This window comes from Oryza glaberrima, chromosome 6, assembly GCF_000147395.1.
Source record: "Oryza glaberrima chromosome 6, OglaRS2, whole genome shotgun sequence".
NCBI lineage: Eukaryota > Viridiplantae > Streptophyta > Magnoliopsida > Poales > Poaceae > Oryza > Oryza glaberrima.
In genome coordinates this window covers 25,429,304-25,451,349 of record NC_068331.1, presented here as the reverse complement: position 1 = coordinate 25,451,349, position 22,046 = coordinate 25,429,304, and the positions used below count along the sequence as shown (strand labels likewise).

Sequence of the window (22,046 nt, the reverse complement as noted above, 5' to 3'; positions counted from 1 at the left end):
CTTTATTAGTTCGATTTTTCAAGATAGGAATAGATGATCATCTGATCATGTACAGCCGACGAGATAGTGAGATGTACAGAGAAAATTCAGCTCATGAACAGCTAAGGCAAAACTTATTATGGGCGTCAACATTATTACATTGCGTGTTAATTAATCTGGCCCCATCCTGCACTGGCCAATCGTGTCCACAATTCTGCTTCACAACCTTTTCTGGCCGCACAGTATGCACGCAGGACAGGCTGCATTTTTTTTTTGGGGGGATGATTATCTTTTCTTTTTTATTACGAAGAAGAAAACATCCTGCTTTTATAGAAAGCAAAATAAAATTTAAAGCTTGGTACAACAGGGACGGGGTGTTGTGATCGTACTCCACCTTGGAAGGATTATTATGGGCCGCCCGTTGCTTAATTTGGATCTAATAATGGATCTTATTCTATTACACACTACACGTGGTGGAATATGTGGTAGAAATTTCACAAGGGTAAAAATGTAACATTAGAATCAAACATGATAAATTTAGAGTGATTTACTGTTTAAACCATATTTTATTATTAAATTATTAAAGTTTTACTGTGAATCACCCTTAAATCAATCTCTCTTTTTGTTTCTTTTTTTTTTTGTTACTTTAGACCGGTGTAGTTTGAATCATCCAACTCTCTTTTTATATATCCATATCTAGCCTCCATTCTGGCAAAGATATGGGCTGCACATCCATAAACGGGGGATATATATTTCGCTGGTGTTCCGGAGAAATTGCTTAAAATAGTTAAATGTATACCGAAGAAATTGCTTAGAGTGGTCCAAATTGTTAAAAATGATAAAAATAACCAATTCAAAGTGAAAACATTGGTTATAGGGATGCCCGCGAAACTTTAGCAATAAATGTAGCGCAAATTGCAAATTTACATGTCAATGTCAGATGACATATTACAGTAGATGAATGGCTAAAGTTTACTTTATCAAGTCTCAAATAAATGCTTTAAATATCTACGAAAAATAACTGTTAAGTTTAAATTCTACCTTTCATGAACTTCGCATAGCTTACCTAATAAGGTTCGGTGTAATAAGACATAGTCACCCAGGTTTAAGTTTTAGACATCGCACGTGTGCTCATATATATTTACAGCTAACTATTCTTTCAGTGGTGGACAATATACTCGTTGTTAACAAAAATATGTTTGTGATGATTTTATCATTATCAAGATATGCCAACATAGTTTTTTATAAGCTTATATTAATATACGTGTGTACATTCATACCGACTAGCTAGTGTATACACTTATATATGAGTGTGGGGTGAGCGTGTATACACGAGTGTTTGCCTTTATACTGTCTTTTCAAAAAAAAAAAAAAAAAATCTGCCGTTCTACTACTGCCAACGGTAGGTCGCCTCTAGTTTGATAGAACAGGCACCAGGTTATCACCTAACCTAATTAACCTGAACAAAGCTATCTATGAACAAAACTTAAGATCTAACCATTTGGTAACGTTCATGACCTAAAAAGGTATAGTGATCCGATCACACTACTAGAAAAAGCATTTTCTCAAACGGTCAAAATTGATTTTTGCAGGCGGAGGGTTGGACCGCCAGTAGCTCAACGACTGCGAAAATCATCTATTTACGCAGTCGGGGTAACAGCCCGCCTGCGAAAATCCATTAAAAAAACAAAAAAAAATCACGGGCGGTGGGCCGCCGCCTCCGCCGCCGCCGCCCTCCTCCGGCGTCGCCGTGCCGGGCAGGAGGGGAGGGGAGGGGAGCCGCGCCGGTCGTCGTCGTCGTCACCGCCGCCGTCATCGTGCCGTCGTCGCCGCTGCCGCCCTGCGCCGTAGTCGCCGCCGCCGGCCTCCCCCCTCCCTCCTCCGGCCAGATCTAGGAGGGGGGGGGAGGGGAGCTGCCGCCGAGCCGCATCGTTGCCGCCGCCGCCGGACGCCTTCCGCGCCGCCCCGCGCGTGTAGCCGCCGTGGGAGAGGGTGAGGGCCTGAGGGGAGGAGAGGTGAGGGGAGGGGAGGAGAGGGTGAGGGGAGGGGTGAGGATTTGGGACTTAGAAAAAAATTTACTCCTATCCCAGTCTATTTATATTCAAGTCTATTTTCGCAGGCAGACCACTTAAGCAGCGCCTGCGAAAATTATTTTCGCAGGCGCCGCTTAAGTGGTCCGCCTGCTAATTTTCGCAGGCGCCGCTTAAGTGGTCCGCCTGCGAAAATAGATTTTGATAGGCGGATGGTAGATTTCACCCTGATTTATATTTTTGTAGGCGGTCATTTGGCTCTAAGGGTTATGTCCACCTGCGAAAATGAGATCCCCACGTCGCGAAAAATGCTTTTTCTAGTAGTGTCATACCTACTCGATATTGTTTAGATGGGACTAAAACTTTTTAGTCTCTATCATATCGGATGTTTAGACACCAATTATAAATATTAAATGTAGACTATTAATAAAACCTATTCTAAAACCCTAGACTAATTCGTTAGACGAATCTATTGAGCCTAATTAATCCATGATTAGCCTATGTGATGCTACAGTAAACATGTGCTAATTATGGATTAATTAGGCTTTAAAAAATTATCACGCGAATTAGCTCTCATTTATGTAATTAGTTTTATAAGTAGTCTATGTTTAATACTCCAAATTCATCTGATATGACAGGGACTAAAGTTTAGTACCTAGATCCAAACACCACCTCAAGCTTGGCAACCGAGGTGGGACTAAAAACTAGGTGCTGCTGCTGCCTAGCTTGCTCCACTCAGGGTTTACGATTCCGACAGGCCCTTCCGTTTTGGGCACTGGCGGAATTTGAAATTTCGCGAAATCCAGTGGAAAACCGGTAAATTTCGTACAAATTTCGTAAACCAAAATTTGAATACAAATTCCCTAAGTTGCCGACGAGTTCTCGAAAACCGGTCGGTTTTGGCGAAATTCCGATCGAAATCATCGAAATTTCGATCAGTAATTTGTAATGGAGGTAATTTGCTGAAATTTTTTTTGCATGATGTAAGTTTTAGTAAATACACACAATACATCATTTTTTTCGGAAATTTATATCCCAATAAGTTCTATGAATATCATAGTATTTATAAGATTTTATTTCATTTTTTCTTTTTTTAATCAATTTAAATTTGAATTTAGATGAAACTCCTTGAAATCTCAAACTGTTTCTACTTTCGAGCCTCGTCGGAACGTCAAAATTTCGCGAAATCCGACCGGATTTTGTCGAAATCGTAAACCCTGCTCCTCCACTAGCTAATTCGCTGTTGTACTGCTGTTGCTAGAGCTGCTGCTGCTGCTCGAGTTTAGGCCCAAGGCCAAAAGCCTGCTTGCTGTTTGCTTTGCTCTTTTTCTTTCTTTTTTCTTTTTTTTGTCAATCATGCTGGGGCGTCACACCATTCTAAGGCTATCTTCGATGGAATGTTTATGTAAATATATTGTTATAAAACTAGCACCGAAATCGATATCGGTAGCTAAATGCGGAAGAAAACGCCAGAGGAGATCCAAAACGATAACGACATCGAGACACGATATTTGGTAACGGAGTTCAGCCGTAGCCTACATCTTCGGGGCACTACATATACAGCGTATCAGAGTTACAACGGCTCACGGTCGGTCGCCACCGGCAGCCGCTCCCTCTCGCTATGCTAAGTCGCCATGCGGTTACAACAGGCACGCCCCTCTATTTATGAGGGATCCTAGGATAGAGTCCGACTCTTACTTTAGTCCTAATACCTATTACAACTCCAAGTCCTAAACTGTAACTGACTACGTACACATATTCGACATCGGTTTTTTCTGGAGAAAAAGAAAAAGGTGGTTTTGTCCGGCTGGTGACTGTGCAAGTTTAGTCGGTGGGTCAATTAAATCAGGGCAGATCAATTTAATCAGGTCGACAGCTGATCAAGTTGATTATCGTCGATGGCGGCGACGGTGGTTTCCAAATTTGAGGTGGAGAAGTTCGATGGCACCGGGAATTTCATTCTCTGGCAGATGAGGCTGAAGGATCTGTTGGCTCAACAGGGGATATCCAAGGCACTTCAGGAGACGATGCCGAAAAAGATGGATTCTGACAAGTGGAATGAGATGAAGGCGTAGGCAGCTGCAACAATACGCTTGAGTCTCTCGGATTTTGTTATGTACCAGGTCATGGATGAAAAAACGCCGAAGGAAATTTGGGACAAGTTGGCAAGCCTGTATATGTCCAAGTCGCTGACGAGTAAGTTGTATCTCAAACAACAGCTGTATAGTTTGCAGATGCAAGAGGAGTCAAATCTTAGGAAGCACGTGGACGTCTTCAATCAGTTGGTTGTGGATCTAAGTAAATTAGATGTGAAACTGGATGATGAAGACAAGGCCATAATTCTTCTGTGCTCGCTTCCACCGTCGTATGAACATGTGGTGACTACCCTGACGCACGACAAGGATACTGTCAAAACTGAGGAGGTAATTTCGTCGTTGCTTGCACGAGACTTGAGAAGATCAAAGAAAAACGAGGCAACGAAGGCTTATCAGGCTGAGAGTTTGCTGGTCAAGGCAAAGCATGATCATGAAGCGGGGGTGTCGAAGAGCAAGGAGAAGGGGCACGGTGCAATAAGTGTCATGAGTTTGGACATATAAGGAGGAATTGCCCATTACTGAAGAAGAGGAAAGGTGGCACTGCAAGTTTAGCAGCTTGTGGTGAGGATTCTGATAGAAAGACCATGAATATCATGAAGGACGGCAAGACTGTTATGACTGGTGAGAGGACGAGCTCATGTTTGTACAAGTTACAAGGGAGTGCTGTTGCAGGTGGAGTAATGGAAGATGGGTATGCTGGTGTTGCGGTGCACGATCCTGAAGGCGGCGAGCCTGGCGTAGGCTCATCGGGCGGCTCGGCGTGAGCTGCGGCAGAACCAACTCAAGTCCTGGTACACGGAGGTTTGAGCAAGTAACAAATTCAGTTTGGCGTGGCATATTCGCCAAGGTGGAGTTTGTTAGAGTTTGTGTCGAATATGTGTACATAGTCGGTTACATTTTAGGACTTGGAGTTGTAATAGGTATTAGGACTAGAGTAAGAGTCGGACTCTATCCTAGGATCCCTCATAAATAGAGGGGCGTGCCTGTTGTAACCGCATGGTGACTTAGCATAGCGAGAGGGAGCGGCTGCCGGCGGCGACCGACCGTGAGTCGTTGTAACTCTGATACGCTGTATATGCTGGATTGGGGAGGAGCGCCCGTAATCAGTGCCCCGAAGATGTAGGCTACGGCTGAACTCTGTTACCAAATATCGTGTCTCGGTGTCGTCATCGTTTTGGATCTCCTCTGGCGTTTTCTTCCGCATTTAGCTACCGATGTCGATTTCGGGGCTAGTTTTATAACAAGTGGTATCAGAGCCCAAGGTTTGGAACCCGGAACAATTTCTATGGGTCACATGGTGGAGAGGCCAGGTAACAAGTCTTCGGAGTCACATGGGTTGATGTGACGGGGAAGATTGTTGGGCCTGAGGCCAGGTAACAAGTCTTCGGGGTCACATGGGTTGATGTGACGGGGGAGATTGTTGGGCCCGATGTGTGACGGGGGAGATTGTTGGGTTTAGTCACATATCGGTAATTGATGATGGGGAGCACGATAGGTGGGGACGGTCCTCACCCATCAGACTAGTCTTTTGGGTTGTGTAGGCCCAGGACCTAAAGCTGTGGCTCCGGTTGGGCTTGTGGTAGAGCAGGTCCAATGTGACCTGGGTGGCCCACGGTTGGTGAGCTGGGCTGCGCACTCTAACATATATACCACCATTTTATCCTGCCATAGGACCATGTACAATGAGAGAAGTCCTTAAGTAGATTGCTTTCCTCCTTATAAGCCCTTCTATATTATACATTTAGACTAGAAAGACCAAACATCATCTGAGTTGTGATAGCATATGAAATGGGCTCTTAAAAATTTATCTTGAATTGTAACTATATTTTATTTAAAGAATGACAAAAGCTATACCCCGTATGTATTAATAGAGTAGGAGCAAAGAGTTTAAAGTGTTAATATGGCTCTGCCAGAAAGACAAGCGTCCACAAAAGAAGTATTAGTAAATTACTCTATGGAATATCTCTTTTCTTTTATCTCTGTGAGCTTTGTTGCTTTGATTTAACTTAAATCGTTGCCTCTTTCTTTTGTCTTGGTGACGTGTTGGAAAGTCCTAACGTTTCGCTCGTACCATAGCTTCCAACAAATGAGAATAATCAATTATTTAGTGGTTTCTTCTGGTTATTGCACTTGCAGTATAGTAGTACTTGCCACTCTACCTTCCTGCCAAATGGTAGATCCGAAACCTGTGAATAATTCGAGGCAACCACAGATGATGTGAGAAGATCAGTTTTTTCGGAAGCAGATTCACCAAACTTTAAGGCCTAGTTTAGATTTTAACTTTTTTTTCTTTAAACTTTTAACTTTTTCGTCATATCGAAATTTTTTACACATGCAAACTTCTAACTTTTCTATCACATTGTTTCAATTTCTTCAAACTTTTAATTTTGACGTGAAACTAAACACAGCCTAAGTGCGTCCGCGGTTACCATGAAAATCGTGTGGTTGCCGCGAGAATTACTGTGGTTTCAAAAACAGAGAAGGTTGTCGTGCGTAACCGTGTGATTTTATAAACCCTGGTCTGAAACACACCTAGAACCAGCAATTCAAAACTACTCCAGTTCACTCTTTTAACTTACTGATGTAGTAAATCAATATTTATCTCTAACAGTAAATTAATATATCTACTAAGTAACAATCGGTTGTCCTTGCAAAACATGAAAAACTGCTCGTGGAACTGAGAACACGTACACTGACTAAACTGAAGTGTCCATTTGCTATATGTCACTGAGTTGGGTCCTACAATAACTGAGATTCGAATGCATGAACTGAATTTCAAGTTCCATATAAAAAAACCACAAATAGTTATCTTAAAATAAATCCAAAAAATCACAAAATGTTCAAGAGAAAAAAAAAAGCACAAGTGACTGCATGGCCAAATCAGATCTTGATACCATCTCCTCCTCCAAACCTCCTGACGTAGGGATCGTGCATGGTCTGCACCGGCATGGCGCCGAACACCCCGAAGTTCACGCTGCTCTTGTCCTCCATCAGCGAGTACTCCTCCACCTCCTCGTCGTCCATGTCTTCCTCGCCGTCGCCGCCGCCGTCCTCGCCGTAGTACACGCTGCTCTTGTCCATCTCCATGAGGTGATCCGCGTACTTGATGCTCTTCATCCTCACCGGCTTGGCGTCGGCGTCGCCGCGGAGGATGCGGACGACGGCGCGCATGTCGGGGCGGCGCTCGGGCTCGGCCTGGACGCAGAGCGCGGCGGCCTCGACGGCGCGGGCGAGCTGCGCGGCGTCGAACGCGCCGCGGAGGCGCGGGTCGACGAGGTCCGCGAGGCGGCCGCGGGCGATGAGCGGCTCCGCCCACTCGGTGACGGTGCGCTTGGCCCCCGAGGGGAGGCGCTCGATGGGCTTCCTGCCGGAGACGAGCTCGAGGAGGAGGATGCCGAAGCTGTAGACGTCGCAGGCGCCGGAGACCTTCCCCCACATGGCGTACTCCGGCGCGAGGTACCCCAGGGTGCCCTTCACCCTGATGGCAATGTTTCAAATAGCAGGCTAAGACATTTAGCGGTTAGTTTCTCAAACAGCTATAGCGGCAGCTATAGCAGTAGGCTAAACTGAACTATAGCGGCTAAATTGTACTCCATCCATTCTAAAATGTTTGATGCTGTTGACTTTTTAAAAAATGTTTGACCGTTCGTTTTATTCAAAAAAAATTAAGTAATTATTAATTTTTTTCCTATCATTTGATTTATTGTTAAATATACTTTTATATATACATATAGTTTTACATATTTAAACTTTTTGAATAAGACGAACGGTCAAACATGTTTAAAAAAGCCAACGACGTCAAACATTTAGGGAAGAAGGAAGTACATGAAAGCAAATAGCTAGACCCTTCTCAAATAACTATAGCGGAAGATAGAGGCAGTTTAGCGGGAGATTTAAAACCTTGCCTGGTGGTCATGTGCGACACCCCCTCCGGCACCAGCTTGGCGAACCCGAAGTCGGCGACGAGCGGCGCGAAGCCGGAGTCGAGGAGGACGTTGCTGGCCTTGATGTCGCGGTGGATGATGTGGGGGGTCGCCTCGTGGTGGAGGTGGACGAGGCCCTCGGCGGCGCCGACGGCGACGGCCATGCGGCGCGCCCAGTCGAGCCGGACGTCGGCAGCGAACTGGCCGTGGAGGTGGGAGAGGAGGCTGAGGTTCGGCATGTAGTCGTAGACGATCATCCGCTGGTCGCCGGCGGCGCCGCCGGCGCAGTAGCCGCGGAGGCCAAGGAGGTTCTTGTGGCGCACCCTGGCGAGCACCTCCACCTCCACCGCGAACTCCATCTCCGCCTTGGAGGTGTTCGTCGCCTTCAGCTTCTTCACCGCGATCTGCAACACACACACAAAAAAAAACCCGATCGCCATTAGAAAAACAACTCGGCGGTGAAGCTCATCAAGCTGTCACTGATTAGCGGGAATTGATTCTAATCTCTCGAGAGATATCTCTCGTTCACCTTTTTTTTTTCTTACAAATCCAATGTAAATAGTGATAAAATATTTTTTGAAAAATTTGATAATGCAGAGTATATTGACACCTATCAGTACACCGAAAACCAAGTTCAAATTCGACTTAAAACCAAGTTCAAATTCGACTTATGCATATTAAAAAAATAAAAAAAAGTGTTACTATTCATAAGCCCAATTTATTTTTTTTTTCATATCACAAATGTGTCAGTTGAGTTTGGACCTAAAATTTTGTAGAATAATATATATTGTATGAGTATTGTCGAATGTTTAAGAAGTTTTTATAACCGTTTGGATATTCTTCAAAGAAACGAGGGACATGCTCATCTCGAGGGATCAAAAAATAGTTTTCCCCGATTGGCTATCAAGTGTAATAACCTGGAGGCCGTCGGAGGTCTTGCCCCAGTAGACACTGCCGAAGCCGCCCTCGCCGAGCTTGTTCTCCTCGCTGAACCCGTTCGTCGCCGCGTGCAGCTCCTTGTAGCTGAATATCCTCCACGTATTGCTGCTCATCGACGCGCTCACGCACCTAATTCATTCACAAAATCAACCCAAAATGCCACTACAAAATCATCTCATTTACAACCAAATTCTGTGCCATTCTGTCCATATATACCCTTGTTCCACCTTCTTCGATCCACCGCAGCAGGAGCTCGCTGCCGACCCCATGGCTGCGCTCTCGATGAACTGACGATCGACGCTGCTTTGCTTAATTTGTTGTCTCACTCTGTTGGAAATGTGCAGCAGATTGGAGCTGAGATAGATAGCTGAAGGGTCGTGGATTTAATGTGCAAATGCTTTGAAGTGAACGAAGTGTGGAAAGAAGAGGCAAGTGAAAGGTACTACTTATCATGTTGAGAATCCGTCCATGGCCGGCAGAAATTAACAATCTTTATGATGCACCATTTGCAATGCTATGGCTCACCTTTCTGTGTTGACCTGGCTTTGATATGATTCAGTTCAACCTGTGGGGAGAGGAGAGGAAACAAACGGCAGTATTGGCGTGTAGCTTGGCTTCCATGTGGAAGAACGAAGAAGAGTAGCGTTTCAGGCTTTCAGCTTGGTCTTACATGGGCTTTTTTTTTTTTTTTGAGAACAGTCTTACATGGGCTTGAAGGTCACTTCTTCCGGATAGAAATTAGAAAAGCAGATTCATCTGCAGGTTAGCTCCTCCTCTGATTATGAAGTATTTGCTGAATGTCAAAACAATCAGCCACCGTATATGACGAATTTTTAGGGTTGATATCACATCTACTTTTTTTTTCTTTATCTCACACATATCATAGGATTTATCCTGATGTTTAACCATGCCACGCGGCATAAACAACTGGCAACACAAATGCCAGCTTGAGATTAGTAGATGGTCCCTGTAATTTTTGTTTTTCAAAGAAACTAATGACCTCAGTTTTGGATCGTTATCACTTATCAATGGGCATTTTGCACACTGATCCAGTTTCGGATCGATACTAGTAAGGGCCGTAGCGATCTTGGCATTTTATAAAACGGTCCCTGTTTCTCCCGGACCGGTATTAATAAGCAGTAGGATCATACGTAGACGCGTGGTGTGGTAATATATTTTCTTTTTCCTAACTATAGTCTCCCAGGACTATAGGTTTGTACTTTATTCCTTCTTTATCAATAGAAACGCCGCACTATCTTGTGCGGTTGTTTCAAAATAGGAATTTAGGGTATTTTCTTTACATTAGCCCCTACGTTAGACCATTATTACTGGTAGCAGTCCTATATTTTATAAAATAATTCCTGTTTCAGATATTCCCAGCCACTAATACCTTATAGGATCCACTTTTCTCCTTTTTCCGAGTTGTTTTTTTTATTCACGGAGAAATTGACGTGTGGTGGCTATTTTGCAAAAAAGCTTCTTGTCTTGTAAACAATCATTGGCTGTCCGCACTGCGTTTCGTCTTCATATACAAAAACCTGAAACATTCGGGGTCATAGTCAAACGGCATATTTACAAATGGAAAATAATTTATGAATAAAACTTCTATATACGTGTTCTTAGCGATTTAAAAGTAAATGCTGAAAAATAAACTTACGGTTAAAAATTCAAATTTTGGTTTATAAGGATAGGCATCAGCGAAAAGATGAGGCTGATCAATTCACCCAGCACCAGATCTCCAAGCAAAACTCTGCAAAAAAAAATCCGGACGAACACATGTACAATCTCTGCAGGAAAGCCCACACTGATCCTGCCAAAACACAGCAGCTTCTCATCATCAGAGCCCTCAAACTCTGCATGATCACGACTCGTTTACAAGCACTGATCATCATTTGATCAAAGTCTACCCCTTTTTCCCGAGAATCAAATCAAATCCCGGCACAAGTTGAAGTGTGGGAGAGGAGAAGAATCCAATTCAGGGATCTCCCAACAGGCAGGCCCAAGCTCCCGAATTCCCGGTGCTTCTTCAGGTGCTCTTCCACTAGCTAGCAACGCCAAGAAAGCAACCATTCAACCAACCACTAGGAGGCAACCCGAATTCGAATCCGAATCCCGGCCGAAATTGAAACGGAAATTCCGATCGATGCAGCCATGTTACTCACTTTGATATGAAATGTTCCTGGCTGCTGCCAAATGGAATAAGCTGGAATCGGTATTCGGAAACGAAGCTGCGTACCTAGGATCCGTCGATTCATTCATCGAGTAGATAGATACATGGACAAATCGATCATTGATATGTTCATGGATGGCATGATTTGTTCCTAGGCAAGTAGGATTATGGTGAATTGGAAATGTGATCATGATTCATCTGGGATTTGGAATTAACAGTGACAGCTGAGATCACCACATCCTTATGTACATTTTTGCTGCTACCGTCGTTTGATTCCAGGAATCCATGTGCGAATCCGTGGTTGCTCCTGCACATTTGTGCGTGTATCCATCGGCAAGCCGAATCTGATGCAACATGAACTTCTCGGTTGATTTCTGCAGTACGTGGATGATGAAACACCATGTACTTAGTACGACAGGAATACAGCAGGAACGAGATAAACATGTCTGAAATTATACTCTTTGCCCACTGCATTCTTCAGAAGTTCAGATTAAGGGAAGAATGATATGATGCCAAAGTAATTTAGGCCTGATACTTTGAGTGAACAGCATTGGTCAAGATAAGTTGATAGTTTCTTGGGTCAACGGCTCCATCTTTTCCTCTTCAGTTTATCAGCCGTAGCCAAAATTTGGATTATAAATCTCTTTTCTTTCACTAGTAAGTGTTAAGGCTTATAATCAGCTGTGGGTGAAATGATGGGAGAACAATCTATAGACTGATGGACCACAGTTTCGCTCTGATTTTACTTGGCAGCTGTATGTTGGCGCCATGTTGTAGGAGATAAACATGAGCTGGAAATGTTACCAGAATCTGTCTAAGAAACCTGACCCACTCTGCTCTTCATGGACAAAACATCACCACAATGTTTCATTCCTGAGGCCCTTATCTGACTCTGAACATGTTTGGCAGATTGGCAACTGTGTAGTACTGCTGGCTGCTGCTTTCACTCTCTTGTCAATTTGTAAGACCTGATTGAACTGCAAATAATTGTTCCTGTAAAATTAAATTACTGAGCTGTAAATGTGTAGTGCCTTCAAGTTGTCTGAAACCCAAAGCAGAACCATACCAGTTGTGCAGGTGACGCAAGTGTGTATGAAATCGATTTGCTTTTTGAGCTGAAACATTTCCATTACGTGATCTGAACAATGTTAACTGATCAGTGGTACTATCAACTGCCATCCTCACTTGGCATTTCTTGACCACACGGAATAGTTAAGTGCCATACGAAGTTGGGTACCTTTCTGATTGTTTCCTAAACCTGTGTTACTCGTAGTTATCAGCTGATTGAAACAGCTGGAATTCAAACATTTTCCTTTTTCTTTTTGCCTGCATGTTCTAAACTGAATTAAAACAAGTCATTTTCCCCAAAATTTAACTGTCATATTCTTGTACATACTGTAGTATCATTTTTCCAAGATAATATTCAAGTTTACATAACGTACAGATTTTCATAACTTTGTGCTAACTTTACAGATAAATTATAATTTACTAGTTTTATGGACATTGTAAAACATACTCAAATTTTAAGCACACAGATTGCAGAGCAAATTTCCATTTTGCAAAACTTCTAGCGAAGTTTGGCGGCTCATTAATTTCACCCAACCAATCAAGTCAAGAATCTACTACCTGTCCAGCTAAAATCTAACACCACCATCATACAGAAAGTTAAAAAAAAAAAAAGAGGAGGGAAAAAAGTGATCACTCCACCCAAAAAAAGGAGAGAAAAAAAAAAACTGAAGAAACGGCTGCTTTTATTGCGAGCTTTCTTGCTGCCTTGTATTACTGCTGCTTTCATGGCGTCGGCTCGCCGCGTCGTCGTCGGCGTCGCGTTCCGACGGCGGCGGCGGCGAGCTCACCTCTTCCACCTTCTTCTCCTCCTCCGAGTGCGAGCAGCCGCACGAGCTGGCCACCGGGGCGGCACCGAGCTCGACGGCGGGCCGGCTCGTCGCCGGCATGGCGAGGAACGTGGGCCTCTCGTCGCCGGCCATGATGACCACCACGTGTTCCCGGAACCCCAGCGCCGGCCTGGCCGCTCCGGCCGCCGATCCCTTCTCCCCCTCGGCGCCCTCCCCCGCCGCCGCCGACCCGGACGCCTGGCCGTTCCCCGAGCCGCCGTCGAGGTAGCCGGAGAGCTTCCAGTAGGAGCACGCCAGGATGAGCAGCGCGAACGCGATGAGCCCCAGCATCGCCGCCAGCCCGCCGAAGAGGTACGGCACCGGCGACTGCCACGGCGAGTGCGCCGCCGTCCCGTTCGCCGCGTGCGCGTACGACGCCGGCGCGCTCGCGAGCTCGGCTACTGGCCTCATGGCGTGTACAAGTAGAGTTGCACTTGAGCTGTTCTTTGGCTTCTTCTTGCAAGAGTAGTAGTACAAGTAGTCTTGTAGTTAGTGTGTTTTGTGTTGTGTGTGTTGGGGTGGTGTGTGTGCAATGGTGAGAGGGGGGAAAGGGATGTATTTATAGGAGTTTGGAGATATGTGTAAGTATGTGTTATTTGAAATGGAATAAGAAATGACCAATGGGGAAAGGGGTTTTGGTGTGGGGGCTAGTTTGTTAGAGTATGTTGTGAGGACACTTAAAAGCTACTCCCTCCGTTTCGAAATGTTTGACACCGTTGACTTTTTAGTACATGTTTGACCGTTCGTTTGTGAAATATGTAAAATTATATGGGTACATAAAAATATATTTAACAATGAATCAAATGATATGAAAAGAATTAATAATTACTTAAATTTTTTAAATAAGACAAATGGTCAAACATGTGCTAAAAAGTCAACGGCGTCAAACATTTCGAAACGGAGGGAGTAATTACTCTCTCCGTCCCAACATATAAGAGCAAGTTTAATAGTATAGCCAACTATTAGCTTCAAATCATTTATGATCAGTTTAATAGCCAATACATATAATATTTACCTATAAAAGCAGGTACAATAGCAGACTATAAGCCAACTATAAATATATTTTAAGAAGATAAAAGAGGAGAGATAAGAGCAGCGGGCTACAGATTTGTAGCCAGCTACAACACGGACTCCAAGATTCATGTGTATATGACATGTATGGCCATACATTAATTATGTAGTACATGTTTATAGGTAACTATTGTATGAATTAACTATAAATGATTTAGAGACCATAGTTGACTATACTATTAAACTTGCTCTAAATATATACTACACTATTGATACTTGGTCACACCTGTCATCCACACATTGCGTCTTGCAGTCCGTGCTGCAGCTAGTTATAAATTTGTATCATGTTGCTCTTCTCTCTCCTATTTTATCTTATCGATATGTGTTTATAGCCGGCTTGTAGTCTGCTATTATACCTGCTCTAAGGATGTGTAGAGTTTTACACCGAAGTTAAGAAAGTATGTGAAATTAAATAGGAGATAGTTATGATTGGTTGAGATGATAAAGTATGTAGATAAATTAATTAGGAGATAGTTGTGATTGGTTGAAATAAAGAAGTAGGTGGAGCGATGGAGATGTTATATTCTGGCACAAATTTTAGACTCTATAAGGTACCGAGGATGGAGAGAGTACTCCAAGACAGAAGCATTTGGTTATGGTGGTGTTTAGGTAGGTAAGATGGATTCTTTTCCTTTTGTTGTAGATTAAGATTTGTTTGCATGGTTAATTTAATTGGGTGGAAGAAATGTATGAGGATGCTTGATATTAGAAGTTTCCTATGGTGTGTCAATTTGTGAATATAGTTTGGTCCTGATTCTGTCACATGTCTTGGTGATTAATAATTAAGTTCAAGCTTGTGTGATTAATTAGTGATTAGGACAGTTGTAGTTAGGCAGAAACAGAGGTTCAGGCAATGTTGCCAAGGGGCTAAGCAATATCCTAGTAACATCAACTTGTTTCCTAAAATAAAGGAAATATACTCTCGAGAATTATTTCCCATATTTGCTTATAAAACGAAGGAACCATGCATTTTTTAGTTGGTCAGAATTAAATGATCTTGGGGAATTAGATTCACAAATTTAACACGATTTTGCCATTATATGATGAGCAAATTAATAATTGATTGTGCTGCGCAATAAGTGATCTAGGACAGTTGTAGTTATGCAGAAACATGGTTCGGGCAATGTTGCCATAGGCTCTAAGCAATATCATGGTAGCATGAACTTGTTTCTGAAGAAAGAAAGGAAAAGCAAAACGTACTCTAGATAATTGTGTACCTTATTTGCTTCTTAAACGACAATTTTAGTTGGTCTGAATTAAGGATCTTGCCGAATTAGACGATTCAAAAATTTAACAGGTTAGTTATTAAATTGTAGAACTCTGCCCTTATATGTTGAGCAGATTAATTAATTGATTGTGTATGTGAGCAAAAGATCATATATATTGTATATTGGACTGCACCAGAATGATTGCCTGTGCACTTATTATTGGCAGACTCCAAACAAAATACAAAAAGTGAGTAAATGACATGATTAGGATCGATGCAAGTAAACACATCGTCCTTCTTTGCTGAAATAAATTAATGTGCTGATGGAGATATATGTTCGTAGCAATAAAGGGGAAAGTAAGATGTGTCCTGATTGTACTGGTACTACGTACTATCCTATTAATCCTAATCATTGGCTATTTTTTTAAATAGAATTACCTCGCTTCATTTCTACTTATTGTTTGAGACGTCCATGGTTAGAGAGGGTGGCTTTTAATTAGTTGTCGCTCTCTAAAATAACCACAACTTCATCCCTCTTATTAGTCCTCGCCTCAAGGGTGGCGATTGGGATTGGGATTCTACCGGTTTGCTTTCAAAAGTTTACGAGAAGAATTATAGACTATGAAAACTGTACATCTTGAATAGGCATATAGCTAAAAATAAGATCTTTTTAAGGATAGAGGGAGTACCTTTTGTTTTCCTTTACCATGTAGGTTTTTCTAATTGTTAGTGGTAGAATGATCCTATGCATCTCTAGTTACGGTTGTTACTGTGCCTGGAGTTATTATAATTGATAACTTCATTAACTAAATTGACATGGCCTTCAATCCAAACCTTTTCTCATTGTCACACCCTTGGTGTCCTATGTAAAGTATTACTCCCTCGGTGTCAATTTTATTGATGTTTTGGATAGGATTTCAAATACCAAGAAGTAATTAATTAGGATGCATATTCCTGTTTTATCCTTATTAAATACTTAAGCATGGCATTGTTAATCAATAGTATATAATACTCCCCCCATCTAATTTTGATAACCATATGTCTAAATCTGAAAAATTTATTTTTGATAGGCATATTTCAATCCAACAGCCTATCATCTTAATGGCTTTCTCGGATTTAATGCGTGACTCTCCATTCTTCCACACAAGATTGGTTACATGGGCATCGAGAAATGTAAATATTGATAATTATACTCCCTCCAGTTCTATATTAACTGACGTTTGCAAAACTTAATTGTTGCTTACAGTATTAGTTCTCGAACACAGAACCTCACACTTTGGGAATGGTGGCGCTAACCAGAGATAGTTGGAGTATATTTAATAAGGGTATAACAGGAAATATGGATCTAATTAATAAGTTATTGGTATTTACAATGCTGTCCAAAACGTCAATTAATATAGAACTGGAGGGAGTAATTATTTATCATTAGTCTGTGTGCCAAGATAAAATATGACTATCAAAAGTAGATGGAGAAAGTATTTGAGTGGCTCCATTTCTTGTTAACCGTGATGTCAATTTACTCCATATATAAACCTACTTAGCTGAAATGCATGCTTGTAGAACAAGCTCCAATAAGCACTAAAATTAAAGCCCATGTCCTTATCCCTAAGAATCAATTTATCTAGCTTAATCCATCACTTAGTGGAGCTTTACCTACAACAAATTATGTGGATTACGTCTGCAACCTTTAGATAGCTTAGAGAGCGTGACAGGCCCGGTTTGGTGAGTAGAGAGAACCAACGGAATGATACTCTATATATTATAGAATCATGTATCCAAGAAACTAGATTACTCTTTACTTGTACTACTACTCCTTTAGGTTTGCTTTTAGCCAAAACATATATTCCCTTCATAAATCTTTCATTGCCACTTTTTGTTAGGGAGTATCCCTCTCATTAAGTAATATTTTTTTACACCAAGAAAGAGAGATATGTGTAACATAAAAAATGACACAATGGCTTCGCATGTTGCTCTCGGGTGTGAGCTTATCCACAACAAAAATAATAAAAAAATAAAAACAAGGGGCCCAAGCTAGCTAGGTCTGTTTTTTTGTACACATTGGTAGCAAGACATGCATGGGCATGATGTCTTGGTTTTACACACAAATGTTCTGTGCTCATCAACATACCCGTGTTGTGGATAGGTTTGGGCCTCCTTGAAAATGGAGGATTTTTTAAAGGAACTTAACAAATTCTATCAAAATTTTGAAAAAAAATCGTATTCCAAAGTAACCTTATTAGTTGGAATAGAATTTCTTTTAGAGAATGTATAAACCGGCCGCCGTATCAAAGACACAAATTAAGCCCAAAGGTATATTATTAACAAATGTTCCACTTGAGATAAATAAAGAAACAAAGTTTTTAGCAAGATAAAAATATGCCAAATTTCAATTTGCATAGATCCTCTTGCTATACCTCCACTCCACCTATGCAAGTTGAACACCTATGGTGTACAAAGTGGGCTTCTCCAATTAATTCTTGAGAAATAGCACATATGTTTTAATTGTTCGAATGAGGGAAAGCTAGAACTCTGTTTTCGTCTTGTGTGTCAGTATATGTTGTCTTCATGCATACTTTCATGTACTTTTTGATAGGATGCATCGAGCTCTTCAATTCCAAAAACGCCTTTTCTTTATACCCGTACACGTATCTACGCTAGATTTGTGCATGCCATCAAGACATACATGGAAGATAGCTAGCATTTCCTATGTAGCTGGAAGCAAACATGCATTGAAATTCATGATGTCTTGATGTGATGACAATGATGTATTGATGTGTCCTCTCTTAACCCTAACCTTGTTTTATCATGTATAGTGAATATTGCTTTAAGGTCATCATCTCTGCCATTTTAACATGCATATATATCCCTCTTGATTTCCACTCTCATGTTTTTAAATATACGTCAATATTGACTTTTGGATATAAAGTTTAACCATTCTTCTTATTAAAAATTCCGTATAAATATGAAAAATATAAGCCATGTTTAAAATGATTTTGATGTAAGAAAAGCCACAACAAAATAAATAATATTTAAGTAATTCTTTTAATACGAGAATGATCAAACATACTATCCAAAAATTAACAGCATCATATGTTTAAAAACTGTCGTAGTACTAGCTAGCTCTAACTAGTACGATCCCCAGGGTTATGAAAACTTATTGTTCAGCTAAAAATCTTTTAAGTATCAATATGTTTAAAATAAACTACCTCTGTTATTAAATATATTATATAAATTTTGGATATAATATTTAACTATTTGTCTTAATAAAAATTTAGTGTAAATATTATTTATTTTATTTTGACTTGTTTTATTATTAAAGGTCCATTAAACCTTGCTTATATTCTGTTTCCATATTTTTTTATAGTACGAATAATCAAACATTTAAAAGTTAACAATGTTATATATTTATATATAGAGGGAGTACTCATTAAAAAGTACGAGTAAAAACTAGAATTAAGAGAATGTGTGACATCATGTTACAACAATATATAACGACGCACATCGTGTTACAAGAGTCAACTCCGCGTAAGCCACATATATCAAACTTAACCATGGTTGCCAACCAAACAATCCTATTAGGCGAAAGAGAAAGATGAAAAGGAAAAAAGAGAAACATATGTACGTCTCTGCCACCTTTTCTCAAGTGGCAACCCTTCTCTTAAATTTGACATGGTGATTGATTTTGATTAATTAATTCCACTCTTGGGGAATCCCATCAGTACTAGCCCATGGTTTGGTTCATTATAATTTGCTACTAGTACATACACTTACCAATTAGTCTGCCTTTTTTATTAATTAGTGCGAGATGCATGGTATCGGTTTTGGCTGAAGTGGGAGTTTCAGATTAAAGGCTAGTAGCTGCTACTCCTCTCTCTTATAAATTAATATCGTGTATAAAGAACTAATTAAATTTTGCTATCCTAAGAGATATAAACATGTGTGTGTATTAGTTACACCTTATAACACCAATTTTTAGATAATGGAATGAAATAGCATCCCGGCCTTTAATCAAAAGAGCTACAGCCAATTATTACAAACTAGCACTCTGTAAGAGTGAAGTCCAAATAGAAGCAAACACACCTACCAAACTAGACAAAATAACATTATTTCGGTCTATTGGTAAATCTTCATCCATGATTGGCAAACAGCTGCATAACCGTCATTTCAAGCTTACGACATGCAACAATTAAGAAATCTGTATCTTCATCACACTTTTGTAACTGTGCCCACAGACGAAGCCAATATGTTGCCTTGAAAATGACCTGCATATAAATAATAGTAGGTGATTTGTCAAAAACCCTATCATTCCTACTCAGCCACAGAGCCCAACACAAGGCAGAAGCTCCAACAAGTGTCAATTAATCTCTATGTTGAATCTTAGGGCCTGTTTGGTACAGCTCCAACTCCTAAATATTGCTCCAGGAGTTGAGTCTGGGGTGGAGTTGTGGAGCTGCCTAAACCCAGCTCCACAACTCCAGTACATTTTGTGATAGAGATCCACCCAACTCCACTTCCAGTTTTGGTGGAGCTGAAACTGTTTAGCTGAGCTCCAACTCCAGGCCCTTACTAGATTTATCCTAAATCAAGCTTTCTTAATTAAATTTATAGAAAAATTATACCATGTTTTAAAAAATATATATCTTGGTATTTCCAACCCAAAAAAATATACTTCGAAAATAGATATAACTTATAATGGATTTAATAAAATTAATTTGATATTATAAGAGTTGTTACTTTTTTTAAAACTTAGTCAAACTCTTATGGCAAACCCAAAACGTCTTATAATATACTCCCTCTATTTCAGATTATAAGATGTTTTGACTTTAGTCAAAGTCAAACTGCTTTAAGCTTGACCAATTTTGTAGAAAAAAGAGTAACATTTTCAACCCAAGACAAATTTATTATGAAAATATATTCAATTATTGATTTGATGAAACTAATTTAGTATTATAAATATTACTATATTTATCTATAAAATTAGTCAAGCTTAAAACAATTTAACTTTGATTAAAGTCAAAATATCCTATAACCTGAAACGGAGGGAGTATTAAGCTAGCTATCGTCCCCCTAGCTTTATCTCATGCATGTGTGGTTCAGATCACATGTTTTGAGAGCTCCGATCGATCGATGGATGATTGTTGTTGGGTGGGTGGATATGTGATTTTGTCCGTGCAAGAGTGCAACGGTAGAAGTGCTGTGCGGCGTACATGTCGCATTCGGTTCGGATTAAGGTTAATATCATTCTGACCTTTGACTTCCAGCACATAAATATCAAATTTGATTTGATTGACAACTGCATGCATGCATATATATACAGCGAGAGGAATTATTATAGAAGTATGCATGAAAAACAGAGGTCACTGCTGGTTGCACACATGACGATCTTCTCTCTTTTTTTTACCTTGTTTTCTAATTTATTTTAAGATATTTATGCAGGGGATCAAATCCGGGCTGCAAAAAGTGCAACTTTTTATATCCATTTTGAACTTTAAAATTTTGATCACATATTTGAAACTAAAAAACAATTGAATTTGGGACATAAAATTAATAAATGAGTTGAGCGCCAAATAGTGATTTGTCGGGAATCATTCGTCAAGTTTTTTCCCCTCTTTTTTTTTCTCATAAACAAATTAAGTCAGCTGAATTTGGTCTTAAACTGTCATATCTATGCTACTATGTACACAACATGGCATTCACTATTCTCTCAAAAAAAAACATGGTGTTCACTATCTTTTGATTTTTATTTTTTTTAACGACTCGTACGAGACGGTGCGAAGTTATTGATAGAACAGAAAAAAAATTACAAGACTGCAACCTTGGATGGTCATAACCAGGAAAAAAAAGAAAAAAAAAAACAACCACCAAAAAGCCACACCAAAAAACCTCATCACTGCTGGTTTTGAACCGGGTGGTACGAAGATACAAATGTTACTCCTCAAAGAGCGTTATAACCCACTGTCGCTATAGGTTTAATTTGTGAGGTGAACCAGCAGTGATACGTGGAGCAACACACCGGTTAATCTCATTAATCGGCAGCGATACTGGCTTTAGGGGGGAAAATATACGCGGTCCAGATGATCCTAAGTTCCTAACAACAGATGTATCTTTCTTTAATCTTTATCAAAGATGTATCTGATTAATATAAAATTTTCTTGTTATCTTAATTTCTTTAAAAATTCAGTCCTGATTGTTAGACGATTACCGATCCAAATATGTGTTTGGAGATACAAGCTAGCTAGGATCGAGCTTGTATCTTCATTTGAAATAAATACTTCACCCGTACTAAAAAAATCAAATCCTATCTATAAACCTAAATATATATATGTCCATATTCATGTTGCTATGATTTGTCTTTTTTTTTTTACGGAGGATGTACGTGCTAGTGTATTCTTTTTTTCTGCATAAATAATGATTTTCCATAATTTAGCCAACTGAATATAAACACAACGAAGCTGGCACGCCTTGCAATGGAGAAAAAAGTTAGGGTGTAGCTAGGACGTATAGAACAATAGAAGCTATATACATGTCTCTAATATTCAATATGTGGATAAATGAGGTGGCACTCAATATGTGTGCTTGCAAGATATATCGAATCCAAACACGACATACAAATCATGTGGTATGTATATCTTCCGAGGCACATTTTCAAATGTGAGTGTGTGTCTCATAAAGTCGATCACTACAGGATGACCAATGAAATGCTGCCAAAAAGGCATTGTTATCCAGTTTTTTTTTC

General features: G+C 40.5%; 2 protein-coding genes across 2 annotated transcripts; both read right to left on the bottom strand.

Annotated features, from left to right (window-relative positions):
- Nucleotides 1–1,392: 1,392 nt before the first annotated feature.
- On the bottom strand, nucleotides 1,393–9,236 carry LOC127777041 (PTI1-like tyrosine-protein kinase At3g15890). Its single transcript, XM_052303551.1, has 5 exons — nucleotides 9,184–9,236; nucleotides 8,946–9,087; nucleotides 8,011–8,432; nucleotides 7,017–7,583; nucleotides 1,393–1,429 (listed from the first exon to the last, which is right to left on the bottom strand). The coding sequence occupies exons 1-5, from the start codon at nucleotides 9,234–9,236 to the stop codon at nucleotides 1,393–1,395; spliced, it is 1,221 nt and encodes a 406-aa protein (XP_052159511.1).
- Nucleotides 9,237–12,256: 3,020 nt separating this feature from the next.
- Nucleotides 12,257–13,557, bottom strand: LOC127777388 (protein GLUTAMINE DUMPER 2-like). Its single transcript, XM_052303966.1, has one exon. The coding sequence runs from the start codon at nucleotides 13,441–13,443 to the stop codon at nucleotides 12,889–12,891; it is 555 nt and encodes a 184-aa protein (XP_052159926.1). The 5' UTR covers nucleotides 13,444–13,557; the 3' UTR covers nucleotides 12,257–12,888.
- Nucleotides 13,558–22,046: the final 8,489 nt, after the last annotated feature.

Bases quoted from the DNA above. Each gene is read 5' to 3' on its own strand.
- LOC127777041 (XM_052303551.1), bottom strand. From the start codon at position 9,236: ATGGGGTCGGCAGCGAGCTCCTGCTGCGGTGGATCGAAGAAGGTGGAA. The intron at 9,088-9,183 runs GTATATATGGAC...TAGGTGCGTGAG, and splicing joins TCGAAGAAGGTGGAACAAGG to CGCGTCGATGAGCAGCAATA. The intron at 8,433-8,945 runs GTTATTACACTT...TGTGTGTTGCAG, and splicing joins AGACCTCCGACGGCCTCCAG to ATCGCGGTGAAGAAGCTGAA.
- LOC127777388 (XM_052303966.1), bottom strand. From the start codon at position 13,443: ATGAGGCCAGTAGCCGAGCTCGCGAGCGCGCCGGCGTCGTACGCGCAC.